Raw genomic sequence first — 14,192 nt, 5'->3', positions numbered from 1 at the left:
TTTCTGTCTCTAACATATACCTAATCTCTTTTCTCTCCTAAGTTTTAGCTACGTTGCTGAGAGAACAGAAGTGGTACAGTAGGATTTTTTTTTTAATCAGTATAAACCTTGCATTTGATACCATGTTGTAATGACTCTTCTAATCCTCTGATTCCTGACTGAGCTATCATTCAGTAGAGTTCATGTGGCGCAGTTGCTGAAGCAACAATGACAGGGTTGTGTTGTGTTGCTTTTTAGGGTTTTGACCTCCTTTTTTAGTTTAAATACTGCATTAGTGGAGTCCTTGTGTCTTCTGGTACCACTATGCAGCAACGAGATCTGTATCCAGATCTGAGGTGTTTCTGTCTTATTTACTGTGTTGTTCAGCAGGTTTCTCTAATTGAGGATGTTAAAGAATAAGCAGTGTGGGGAAATCAAACTTGCCAACCTTCAAATAGTAATTCCTGGAAAGAGATGCTGGTTGCACCCTTTATCTCTTCGTGGAGATACTCTATAAGGAAGGAATTGAATTGGTGGTCAGCTGCACTTGTGCAGTGAAAGCTCACTCATTCAAAATCACTTGGGGCGGACACAAACATGGTCTAGCTGGGTCATTGCAGACTCTCAGGATCCAGCAGGGTTTATTAACTTGGGCTCACTGCCAAGCAAATGCAACTGTGGTGCTCCCAGAGCAAGTAGGATCTGCTGTTTTGGCATGGAGTCCAAGCAATCAAAGCCTGCCAAGTGTGAAGGGTGCAGGGCTGGGTCCAGTGTGGTTCTTGGATCCAGGAGCTCTAGAAACACATTGCGGATTTCTGACCATATGGATCAGCTTGGGACCATCAGGACTCATTAGATCAGCAACAGTTTCTGCCCTGTTAACCTCAAACTTGTTTGTTTGTCTGATTTTAGTTTGGTTTTTATTAAGGTTTTTTAATGTTGTTAGGGTGCATGTTTTTTAAAACCTTCAACTCATGCGTTCTGGGGAAATGTATTAGCTTGATCAGCCCCAAATTCAATTAAAACTTTCTGCATGTGCAGTATGGCATGTAAGGAGCTTCTTGAAAGCAGACTGCAGAGGCACTGAGTGTACTGAACAGGAACCAGCTCAAGGTTCTGGAGTCAGAGCTGCTGATCTTAAATTGACTTTTTTTCCCTGTGTTGTGATTCCCAGGTCTTTTTGCAGTGAATCAGTATGCCAATGTTTCTGTTGTCTGCTTTCTCACAGCCTTTGTGAGCCACGACTGGTGCACTCACCATTACACCCAAAGTATGAAATGGACATAGTTAGTTAGGACTTGTGTTTGGTTTTGTGGTGTATGTAGCAATGGTACATACACTGAGAGAGTATGTTTAATAATTGCACTTGCCAGGGTAATTAACTTTTCTGTTTGGATTTGAAAATGCTCTCTGGAAAAATTGCAGTGTGCTCGGAGTAGCTCCATCAAGCACAAATGAAATAATCTGAAGATAGAATGCTGAGTAGTCCCTGAATTGTTACAGTATTTGAAGTTAATTTTCCTCACAAAATTCACCAATGCTCCCTTAACTTTTCCAGGCAAAAGGTCATACAGCTCTTTTTTTTTTTTTGTTCCTATGTAGGTGCAGCTGGGACAAGCGGATATAAAATGCCCCATCACAGAGTGCAGCGAACACCTGGATGAAACAACTGTGCTCTATAACCTGCCCCATGACGACATCATCAAGTATAAATACTTCCTGGAACTCAGCCGCATTGACTCCAGCACCAAGCCATGCCCTCAGTGCAAGCACTTTACAACCTTCCGGAGGAGAGGCCACATTCCTACCCCTGCCAAATTGGAGAACAAATACAAAGTGAGCATGCTTGCCGGGGCTGTGGGTTAGATGGCACTGCAAAAGTAGGACAGCATTTGGTGAGCATTAAATGAACTTTTTTGTTTCACTGGAGCTGTGTGCAAGCTGTGGTTAGGAATTTGAACCCATAGTAGTACATCACTGATTAAGTATTAATTGACTTTTAACAGTTCAAGCAGCTGAGCTTTTCAGCCTGTATTTTTTTTTTGGTAGGTGGCATAATTTTGTCCTGATATACATTTTAATTTAAGGGGTGTTTTCTTTCTGACATGCAAACAATATGGTCACAGTCAGAAGAGGCTGGAAATGGGGAGTTACCACTACAACTGATAATTTTAGACACACAACTTATAAGTTTTCCCTGAAACTCTGGGTGAGTGAATTCTGGGCATCTATGATGTTAGGCTGTTGGCTTTGCTTCTTCCTTAGTAACAGAGCTGTTGGCTGTCCTGCTTGTTGGTTCTGATTTCTTCACTCCCTTACCAGAGATTATACATTACTGTAGTCTCATCATTCACAATGCAGAATTTGGAGAAATAGAGGGGGCGGGAAAAGCCATTTCTGCAGCATTTCTTTTCATAGAAGAGTTGCTTATACTGTGACTTTAATCAAAGATAAAAAGGAAGAATTTGGAATAAGCTTTGAGCTGCTTAAAGTCCATCTGAGTTCCAGAAGGCAACCGTGGTCTGCAGCACCATGTTCTGTGATAGTTTTCTATCCGGTTATTAGATTTGTTGTGGTTAATTTCATGATTGAGCTGGCCTTTCCTGGACAAACCAGTTCTCCTCAGAAGGAATTTAGATGACTGTTTAGATAGCCCTAATTACGCAGCATAAGATTCAGCCCAGTATGAAGATTAAAAGGTGGAAGGTTGTGTATTCATTGGAGTTGAAAAGTTGGTAAAGCTAATTCTAAGTTATGAGCTACTTGTTTATATCTGTATAGGGCATGAATTGCATGCCATGCTCTGTTGGACTCTGTTTTCAAATTTTTGTCATCTTACATTGAGGTGAAAAAAATCTGAAACTGCAAGTAAAATTCCTTCTGCCCGAAGCTATTCTCCTTCACCCTTCTGCTTCATCATCAGCACCCATCAGATGTAACCCAGGGTAGATCAGAGCTTGTAATGCTTTGGCAGGCTCTTCTCTTAAGGTGTCAGGGGCTGTTAGTGTCCCACAAGTGTGGGTCATTGGTGGTGCAGCTGTTGTATCACAGGCCTGCCAGATCTGAGAACATTCCTTTTATGAGTTAAAATGCTACAGTTAAAATGTTCCCAACTGCCCTACAAACCACAATGGGAAAGAATGGGAGACTGTGTGATGCATAGTGCAAGCCAGGAGCAGTTCACTGGTCATGCGGTGGTTCAGTGTGTATAGAGCTGTGATCTGCAGAGCTGAAATCTCCTGGCAACAGACTCAGGCAAAATGTGTCCTTTGAGCTGAGCCCAGGTGTTGTGTGCAAGAATGTCTGGTTGATGCTAGTCAGAAATATAATTGGGAAAATGCTGGCAAGCAATATGGATGATCGTGGTCCACTGATCTTCAGCATGCTCTTTGAACCTCAACTGTTTTCTAATGTAGGTACAGTTTTAGTGCTTTGTTTTAAGCTGAGCACAAGAAGTTTTGCAGGGAGAAGGTTTAAAAACTGTGATGACTATAGAGACTGTTGCAGGGAGGAGGTTTAAATGACTGTGTATGACATGGAGTGTATGTGAGTAATTTACATACACACATAGCTGTGGGCCAACATTACCTGTTTTCTTGGGTTCTCAAGTGATTACATGTACACATTGTGCCTTGTATTTTTGGCTGTTGGGAGGCGAAGACACATTTTCTTTTGTGTATAGCATAGGAGACATCTGACTGGAGGCTTTTGAGGCTGCCCTGTTCATATGCAAATAATATAAACACCAGTTGCACCAGATAAATTCTGCACCAGCACTGCAAGTGTTGGCTTCAAGAGAACTGACTCATGTGGGGAGCACGTATGCACAAGCCTACTTGTAGGGTCATAGCACAGCCACTACACTCGCTCTTTTATATACTGCAAAGGGAAAGCACTCTAAAATCCAAGACTTTATTTGAACTGATGCTTTAAAAATGTTAATGCCATTTCTAAAATTTTATACAGTATTTAAAATTTTAAGTAACATGAAAATTTAAAGAGGCAGCAAAGTTGAAATTATTTTTTTTCTTATTACTGATTTGTGTCAGCTAAGCTGATCTAGGTCCAGCAGTTCAATTGGCTGAGAGTACTAAGCCTTGGAAGTTAACATGTATGTTGAGGAAGGAGGAGGAGAAGAAGAAAAGGAGAACTTGCTTATCCAAACCTTTCTCTTACTATTAGTGCCACTTAGGGCCACACAGAACAGCAAGAGAACTATTGAATTTTCTATATAAAATATTTTTATCATAAATGGATCCAGTATTAACTCTGAAAATTTCCTTGCTCCCTCTCATGTGTTCTGAATTGAGAGTGTAATGTGGTTGCAGACAAGACCCTAACAAACATTTGTTCAGAGCTGTTATGCAAAAGAGCAGTGGAAATGGGCAAAAATTAAAAAATTGCTGCTTTACCTGTTCCATTGTGCATGTTTTTTGACCTGCCACTTGCCATGGAGAAGCAATACTCTCTGCTCTGTGAGATTGATCATGAGGTTTTCTTGTTCACTTCTGTCAAGAGATACACGTCACATAAAAGGAGGACTTGAGTGCTTGGGTTTGCAAATGTATATATTTTTTCAATGTGGTTGTTACACAAACTGTCTTTTTTTTTGAACTACTAAAGAGTTTCTGAAAGTTGTTCTAGAAATAGCAGGAATTTGTTCAGATGCTTTGATCTGTTAGCTCCCTGCTTTTGAGTCAGATTTTGTCTTTAAGTGGCAGATATCTTCATGGCTATACATCTCATCAGTCTGCCTTGAGCCTCAGCTGCTGCAGGTGTGGTGATTTTGCTGTGCTCTCCCTCTTTCTCTCAGCAGTTCATTCCTGCCAGCCTGCTTTTGCTTATGTTGATGTTTTAGTGTCACACTGGGAGTTGGATCAAAGATGAGCCCTAATGGGGTACAAAATTTGTTTTGTTGTTAATTATTTTCAGCTGTTTCAAGAGAGGGGATGGGTTGATGGTGAGGAGAAGGAAGATGTTTTGGCTGGAGCTCATATTTATTTTCAAATAAAGTGATAGTGACTGCAGCTAGAGACTGTAATTCATGTAATCAGTTAATTGCATGATTAATTTGACCATCCTGTTATATAACTACTGTTCCACCAAGCAGCAGAAAATCCCACTAAGCTTTTTGTACCTTCAGGTTATAGGGATATTTTTATGAGCAGTCAATTTTGCTGTCATCTGGTCAGTTGTGTTTTGTGTTGAAATTATCTATAAGTTTTGAAAAGTCTTTTCCTGTGAGGTGAGGAAACTGTTAGATAAAGTAGCTTGCAGTAAAGAGGCTTGCTAAGAAAATGGAAGATGTTAGCCTCAAAGATAAGTGTTTCAGAAAGCTGAGAACCAAGAGAGTTAGAACAAAAAATTGTGTAATCGTTTCTATTTCAAGGGAGGCTGATCTCCAGGTGGCATAGAAGTTTGTGTATATGTCCATTCTCTCAATTTTAATCAACAGAAATAGAAATCATAAAATAAGTGGGAAAATGTTTGTGTGAGAAAAAACATATTTGAGAAAACACAAGGTTAATGTTTTGTTTTGCAGATATAGTTTGTCTGTGTTGCTGGACTATAATATATTTTACTGGTTTAAAATCATATGTAGATAGCTTTTCTGTGTCCTTGCTATGGTGATTTCATGTGTAAGTACTGAAGCATGAATCAAATAACATTTGACTTTCCTTTCAGAAAAGCAGAGAAAAAGTGGAATAAGAACGTGAAAGACTGCTTTAATTGCCCTGTTCTGTTTGTTTCTTAAGCACAGGGGCATCGCATTGCATCCAAGTTTGAATGGTTTTAGGGTGTGTTTGTTTTTTTTTTTGCAGCTACTAGTTCCAAGAAAAATAAGATTCATAAGTATACTTAAGGTACATAGTTTTCTCTGTGCTTCAGTTATGCTCAGGAAGCATTGAACCCACAGAGAAGTGAAATAGCCCATTCAAAATATAAAAACTATTTACAAGTTCAGTTTTGAGGAAGGTGCTGTCAGGGTGACAGGTGGAAGAGGAAACTGGTAATGAAACATAGAGTTCTTACTAGTTCAGTTAGGGCCATTTGTGGTAAGAAATGGTATTTTGAGTTCCTGTGGTTATAGCCTCATCCTGTATTTCAGTACTTTCTGATTAATGTATTTGGAAACACCTGATGTCAGTGTGCGTGTGTAAGTTTAAATACATATCCTGGTGGCTGCTGCGTTGCTTTTGCTTATGTACATGCTATAATAGAAAGATAGTAGAAAGAGTATGCAATTAATTTGTCACATATTCATCAAAAAACAAACAAACAAATCCAACCCACAGAACTTGTGGTTTAAATTATGTTGCCTTTTTTTTTAAGGAAGCAGCTTTAACTTCCTGACCTTGTTGATTTGGATTTGTACTTGTTAACAACTATGTTATCTCTCAAATGTCTGAATACTGCAACTGATAAAAGTTTTCAGGTTTTAGAACATTGACTTGTGGCTACAAGCTCCATCTTTGGCTGAGGCATAACAAATACTGAGCCCTTCAATATGATGCTTGCTATAATCTGTCTTCCCAGCAGTAGGACACTGACTTGTGTTGTTGAAAGACATAAATTCAATGCAGGGAGGGAGTGGGGGACAAAAAGGAAAAAAGAAAGAGAGATAGGGGTTAGGATAGGTTAGATTACTTTCTTGTGCATATTAGATTTTAATGTATTGTGTAAACATTTATCAGTGCTCTGTGTCAGTTTGGTTTGTAGACATATAAATGTATCATTCTTTAGGTTCCTCAGAGCAGGAAATTTCCTTTTTGTTAAGCTGGTTTTATTAGGAGAATTCATCTGGGAAGCTGAGATGCAAGTTCATGTATTTTTGTTGATTCAGCATATTGGCCACTGGTTCATTAGATTTTGAGAAAGGGCACTGCTTTTTGTTGCTTTTGTTTAATACTTCATAATGGCCTTGGATGAGTTTTCAGGTAAAAACTAACAATGTTTGTAATCCACATGTTTCAGTCCTAATGCGTTGTTTCTCTTTAAACAAGATGTAGTGATTGCATGTGTAAACAATTTTGGCTATCCCCAGCAAAATATGTAAGGGAGATCAGAGCACCTACTTTGGACTCTTAATTGTAGTCAAGGAAGCATAACACCAGTTGTCAGGACTCAACAGGAGGGCACAGCAGCTGTGGGAATGAGAACTTGAGAAATATGTTTTGAGGACATGTGACTGCACTCTGGGATGAAGTTTCCTGAGAAGCACCCCCATCCATACATGGTCAGCACAAATGTTTCTGTGGTTTGGTGGTGAACCAAGTCTGGACACAGATATAACCAAAACTGCTTGGTTTGCCTGGTCTGGTTGAATTCCTCAGTCCCATCCATTAGCTGGGTACAAAGCCAGGGCAGTGCCAGACATAGACTGCAGCTGGAGATGGTGGACAGGGCTCAGCAGTCGCTTAAGCCTGAGATGTTTTGCTGCTGAACAAAGTGAACATGTTGCAGGAGCCTGGATGTCTTTGAGTCTTAAGGTGTCTTCTAGTTCGTGCTGTCCTTAGTCTGATCCAGGTTGGAGGCCTGTCTTTTGTCATATATGCAGCTGCAATGTGCCTCTGTTTATTACTCCTGCAAACACAGCAGCTGCCTTAGCTTTTCATGAAAAAATAAAATTAGCCGGCTGTGGAAGAAGACGTGATGACGATGGTACCTGTTTGACACAATGATTTAAAACTGAGGGAGCGGGAAGAATAGATCCTTTCTCAGTTTGAGGATGGCTTGTGGGTTCTGCCATTAGGTGTGGTCTGTAGCAAGTGGGCTGTTTGGCACAGGCTCAGCTTGCCTTGACGCAATCAAGAGCAAAAGGAGGTGCCTGACTTCCCGTTGGTAGTTGTGGCTCTTGGATGAGAGCCTTGCTCATGGCTCCTTTTCCCAGGACCATTTCTAATATAAGCTTCAGAACTCATATGAAGCCAAGCTCTGTAGCACCTCTTCAGAAGACCAAGTGCTTTCTGTGATAGCCTTGGCAGTGCAGTTTATTCCTAGAGAAGGACAGATCCACTGCACTGAAAACTGTCAAGCTAATTTCCAGGTGTTCTCACAGATGTATTGGAGGCAATTGTGTAAGCTTTCTGGATTCTGCCCTTTGTCTGTTGACCCACACAATCACTTTGGGAAGTAGTGCCTGTGATTAAGCCAAGCTGCTTGTGCTTCATTCGAGTGAGGCCTTTCCCAGCTTTAGCAATTACTTTTGTGTTTTCTCTTTTTTGAAAAGGAAAAGAACAAGCTAGCTTCCACAACTTCTTGTATTTTTAAATCAGAGCCTCCAAAAGATGTTAGGTCTTTGCTGGACAGCTGCTCTTGTAATGAGGAGCAGTGGTTTTAAAACAGGCTTTCTAGTTGTATCAGCACCCAGCTTGCAAACATGTGGTGTTTTCTCATTTATACAGATCCAGTGTCCATCTTGCCAATTTGTCTGGTGTTTCAAGTGCCACTCTCCCTGGCATGAAGGCGTTAACTGCAAAGAATACAAGAAGGGAGACAAGCTGTTACGTCACTGGGCCAACGAAATCGAACACGGGCAGAGGAATGCCCAGAAGTGTCCAAAATGCAAGGTGAGCTGCTCTCCCTTGGCTTGCAGGTAGTGGCTTCAAACTGTTCAAATACACATTTAAAATAAATACTTGTAGCTTCTGCTCAGCATTGGAAATGAAATTCACACTTGCTGTGCAGTTTCTTGTTAATGACCCATTGATTATTGAATATTTTGCTGGTTCCTGCACTGATTCTGTAGAGTGTCTGCATGTAAAGAAACATTATGGAAATTATTAAGAGGGGGTTTTGATGAATCCTAGAAATCTTTGGGTCAATTAATTACAAAATAAATTAATCCTAAAATAAAGCTTTAAAGAAATGGAAGGCTTTAGGGAAATTCAGTGCCTTTGTCAGGTTTTCCAGAGAGTCTGAGTGTATTCAGTGTCTGAGTATGGCTGGAAATATTCTGTCAATAAGTTAACTAAAAGAAACTAAGACTTGGTAAAACTGTAAGATTTGTAGGATTGAATGTTACTACTTCACAAGCTTCACACTTCAAGTGCTGTGTCCAGTTCTGGGTCCTTCACTTCAAGAAGGGCATTGGAGGTTCTGGAGTGAGTCCAGAGAAGGGCAGCAGAGCTGGTGAAGGGTCTGGAGCACAAGTCCTGTGAGGTGAGGTCCCCCTGAGCCTCCTTTTTAACCTATTCATTCTCTACAACCACCTGGAAGGAGGATGTAGGCAGGTGGGACTTGGCTTCTTCTCCCAGGCAGCCAGTGACAGGACAATAGGGCATAGCATCAAACTGCAGGGGAGGTTCAGACTGCACATCAGGAGGAATTTCCTTGCAGGAGTTGTTGTTAAACATTGGAATGGGCTGCCAGAGAGGTGATGGAGTCACCAGCCCTCGAGGTGTTCAAGATATTACTGCATGTGACAGTGCCATGGTCAGGTGACAAGGTGGTGGTTGAAGGTTGGAGTTGATGATCTCAGAAGTGTTTCTCATTCCAATGTGGATGCTTCTCTTAAGTCTTTCTCATTATTAATTTTCAACACTGAAATGCTGTTGCGCACCCTAAAAATGTCATCAATCCCTTCAGAGATGAGAAGTATTTCCTACTACTCAGAGGAGATGCAACAGCCCTGCACATGTCTGTCCCAGTTGCCCTTAATGAAGGCCACTCTTAAATTTGTTCAGTTTTTTTCACAGCTACCAACAGAGTAGTAAGTCAAAGCTGGACTGTTTCACAGAAAATTAATATTGAATTTTTACTTATGAGATTTACTTATAAGCATACAAAGTATATGTAACACTTTGAGCCTTACACTGTGCAAATAAGAAAATGCTCATCAGTTTACTAAGTATCATATTTTGGTCTTTGAGAAAGAAATGCCTGTGATGCTATAGCTTGAAATTGAAAGATTTCAAAACACTGAGCAAAATTGTAAAGCTCTGAAATCAGCAGCTGGTTGTTTACCCTTCCTCCTGTACACGTGTGACCTTTTAACAGAGTTTTTGCAGCTTGCTTTTCGGTAAGAGTTCATAGATTTGAGTCAGTTCCAAAAATGTTCACTTTCTGGGAAGTCTTAAAGTAAAATACTTCGTTCCTTTCAGAGTGGGAAGAAGTGTCTGTTTTGATTTTAATTGTTTAACTTGTGTCAGATTTTATGACAATGGGAATGATGCAACTTAAATAAATTGTCCAAAAGATTAAGAAAGTGGACCAAGCAAAAAAAACAATGTGGAAAACCAGGAGTGGTAGCTGATAGCTGGAAAGAAAAAGGAACCAAAACTGCTAAGTCTAACATTCAGCATGAATAAGTTAAAATTTAAAATGTTGTGTTTAAATATTCAACTCTTTTCACCAGCTTCAAAAGGAAAGGTTGGACACTTTAAACTTACATGGCTTGTTACTAATTCTGAAGCATGAAGTTGCATGAGTTTGGCTGCTAATTTAATAAATACTTGAGGTTTCTTTTCTTAATCAAAGGAAAATAAAACCTCCTACATGGTGGAAGGCAGTATGGAAACTTATAAAACTAGCACAGAAAAAGAACTCATGTTAAGTCCTTCCTGGTAACGTGGCACTGTAAGTGAATACTGAAGAGGGAATTCAACCTTTTATTAAACTGTGTTGCTACCTCACTTCTTGATACTTTCTTCTTCAGAAAAAAAGTTCTTCCTCCCTACAATGTCCAGAATGTTTCTCAACATACTGTTTATCTTTAAATCAAATCTATGACCTGCAGGTAATCAAAAGTAACACTTAGCTGGCAGTTAGTTCAAAAAATACACCTTTGGATAGTTTAAAAAATACATCTTTAGCAGTATTCTTCATCAAATCTTTAGCAGGTGTTTGGGCACATAGGGATAAGCATTCTGACAGTTAGCATTTGAAGTCAGGGGGATTACATCTAATACTTCTCTGCCTCTCTCTCCCATCCCTCCCTCCCTCCAAAACCTGTTTATAAAATCACATTGAATCAGACGAGAATCTTATTTCCAAATAAAATAAAGAGTGACAAAGAAAATAATTTGTAACACACTATTTGATTTATCTATGGTCTAGATCCACAGAGGCCATGTTTCTGCTGAAAACATACTTTATTTTTAACCTCTTTCATATTGTGGTTGAAAATTTGCAGCAGCCAAAATTGGCAAACAGGTTGAGGGAAAGTCAATGTTAAATTGTGTCTAAGGATACTAGTATTTCACCTCTACACTAAAACTGAAATTAATGGAAATTTAAGATAGAAACTTAAGTAGAGGTAGTTTCTTTACTCAAGTAATGTGTAAAATTACTGGTAGCTTCCAAAGTGTGTTACTGATGACAGTGTTAACTGTGACCATATTTTGCAGATAGCTTCTGGAGATAATTATTTATACCTACAGATACATACACACACTGACTCTTTTTAGGCTGTACCATGGAGAAATCAAATGCATTATCTTCTCTGGGCATGCAGGTGAGAAAATCAAAACACACTTGGGGGTATGTGCATACAGAAGCAGATCCTCAGGCAAATATGAGTATTTCAGTGGTTTGGGTAAGTGATTTGAAAGAACATAATCCTTTGTAATGTCAATATAGCAGGCACTGTTAGATAAGCTTAAACTTGATTACTTTTTCCTGTAGTAGGATACAGCTTTTAGCACATCTAATAGGAATGGCTTATATTTACCTGGTCTCTCCAAGATGTGTTTACATAAGATAATAAAAATGTCACACACAGTCCAAATGTTTATTTGTAGATTGATGTTGACATTGTGTCAGTATGGAAATATGAAAAAAATGCTACTTTTTTTAGCTGTATCTTAAATTTATTTTGACTTTTTTTTCTTAATACAGCCTTTTCCAAATTTACTATACACTATTTTGAGAGTCAGTATAGACCTTTTTTCTCAATAAGACTTGTCCAAAAAGGGCTGGTCTTGTTCTAGAGTAAGTTGGCTAATAAGTGCAAATTTGCTACATTATTGGATGTCATTTGCCAAAATTTATAATATTTTTTGTCTTTCCCCAGTACTGTTTTAAGGGTTTTTTTTACAATTTCTTGGTATGATTGCAACAAAATGCTTTTGTTTACACAAGTGTTTTTACAGTAGAGCAAACCAAGGAAATACTCCCTGTTGGTGTTATCTTACCACAGATTTCAAAAGCAGCACTGAGGAAACACCACATAGCAGCTCTGGCTTAGAAGGCTTTGGACAGCAGCAGAAATTTAAGAACAAGCATGTCAATGCAAATAAAAGAGCGTGTGCTTCTTATCTTTCTGATTCATATAAGCGTTACCAAACAATTCAAGGCATAGTTTTTGGAAGCACTCTGCAAATTAATTCTCATCTTGTGGAGGGAGGAGAGTCCTTATTTGTGTACAAAATTAAAAGCTGTGGAGGTTTTCTTCAGAGGTGGGGGAGACATGGCCACTCATCCTCAGAACTCTTGGAAGTGATTTCCATAGAAGATCTCTTTGAAAGGGCATGTAACATGCAGAGGGGGTAAAATGAGGGTCTGAAATAGCCACTGTGCTACTTCCAGTTCAGAGTCTTAAGTAGACAACTGATGTGTTTGCCCCTGGTGCGTAGTTTCCACCTCTGCTGTTCTGGAAGCCATTCCTGTGTTTCTGAATGGCTCACCTTCCCCTGTAAGGTGAGTGTACGTGTTTGGTTTTGAGCAGGCCGTGGGTGCAGGGTGAGGCCTGAATGCATGGAGGCAGAAGCTGGGCTTGCAGTGGCCATGCTGCAGGGCAGCCTGCAGTCACACAGCACTGGGCCCCACAGGGCTGCAGCTTCCCACAGCCAGCGGCATTCCCGGCCCCACGCGTTCCCCGGCTGCCTCTTGTGCCGTGGTGCTGCCGCTGGGGCAGGAGCACTTGGATACCCGAGCCATCGGCCATGGCTTTCCCAGCCTATAGGTTTGTAATCCATCCCTGTCACTGGATTATCCGGAGGGTGCAGAGGCATGCCCGTGTGAACCGGAGGTGAAGTTGATCTGGTGGGATGTCATGTCTTAGGTTTGAAAGCAGCCTGACCAAATGATCCAGAGTTCACCTGGCATTGTCAGTCTGCAAAGCATGTGGCTGGGAGTTCAAGCCCTGCATCTGAGGTTTGTGGGGCTTTTTACTTTGTTTTTTCTAATCAAGTCTTTACTCACTGTACTTGCCTACACCGTTTTTTTTTTTACAATAAAAAGGTGTAGGCGAGTACAGCTGGTTGTTCCAGATTAGCAGCATTTGAAGACAGTTACATGTGCAGATGAGTATTGACTAAAATATTTTTATGGTTTGCTTTGTGAAGAAGCAAATATGAAGTGCATGTGGTTGCAATATTTGTCTTTATTTGATTTATTTGATAATAAATCCTTATCAACTTCTTTCGTGTTTCAAGAGGACAGCATGTCTGGAGAATTTAGGGCAGGACCAAGTAGATGGACAAATGATTCAGGAGCAGTGCATGAATAACTGGAGCTGGGAGGATTCTAGGAAAGCATGGGTAGAAGGATGGCAGGCAGTTTCTAAGAGGTGGATATTTCTGATATGAATGGTAGAACATAAAAGGCTATTGCTAGCATCTCCTTGAAGTTCTTACCGCCAATAAAAATTACCTTATTTTTGGAATGTGAAGTAATTTTGGTTTGCATCTAGGATTTTTATAGGTTCCATGATTCTACAGAATTACAGTGAGGATGAATGATAACTTAATTGGGTTGGTAAATTGGAGAAGAGAGAGGAGAATTCAACAGTCTTGATTCAAAATGAAAATTAAGCAACCAGTTAATTCTCATTAGTCACAAAATCTAGTTCCCCCATTTACATTTTTAAGATAGAATTAACAGATGGGGAAAATTACCCTTTAAATTACAAAAGTCTCTATAGTTGCTGTTTGAGTTGGTCCCCTGAAAATTTAATTTGAATTAAATTTTAATTTGTCAAGATACTTTAAGTCAGTATTAAAATACCTTCGTTTCAGTTCATGCTAATCTGAGGAATTGCAGTAACTCCAGAACTGGAGTCAACATCTTTTTTTCACATGTAACCTGAGAAGTAAGAATTTGAACTGGCAATGTAATGTCCCTTTAAGGAAAAAAAAAAGTGTATCTCTTCTTAAGTTATGCTTAAGTTGATACAGTATTGGGTAGAGTTCTCTTTCCGCTCTGTCTGCCATCAGTGCTTAACTGTTAAAGTTTTGAAGTCAAGTGGCTTATAAAGCTCATCAGCAATGGTG

The 14,192-nt window shown here is 39.7% G+C and overlaps 1 protein-coding gene across 1 annotated transcript in view; it reads left to right on the top strand.

Moving 5' to 3' along the window:
• RNF217 (ring finger protein 217) overlaps positions 1-14,192 on the top strand; it is a 56,216-nt gene that overhangs the window by 29,961 nt on the left and 12,063 nt on the right. Inside the window, exons 2-3 of the mRNA XM_058802541.1 lie at positions 1,582-1,815; positions 8,385-8,549. Of these exons, the coding sequence (XP_058658524.1) occupies positions 1,582-1,815; positions 8,385-8,549 (399 nt within the window). The remainder of the gene's footprint in view (positions 1-1,581; positions 1,816-8,384; positions 8,550-14,192) is intronic.

Source organism: Ammospiza caudacuta, chromosome 3 (genome assembly GCF_027887145.1).
Source record: "Ammospiza caudacuta isolate bAmmCau1 chromosome 3, bAmmCau1.pri, whole genome shotgun sequence".
NCBI classification, from domain to species: Eukaryota; Metazoa; Chordata; class Aves; order Passeriformes; family Passerellidae; genus Ammospiza; species Ammospiza caudacuta.
Note: the sequence above shows the minus strand (reverse complement) of the source record. Positions and strands in the feature narration are given on the sequence as shown.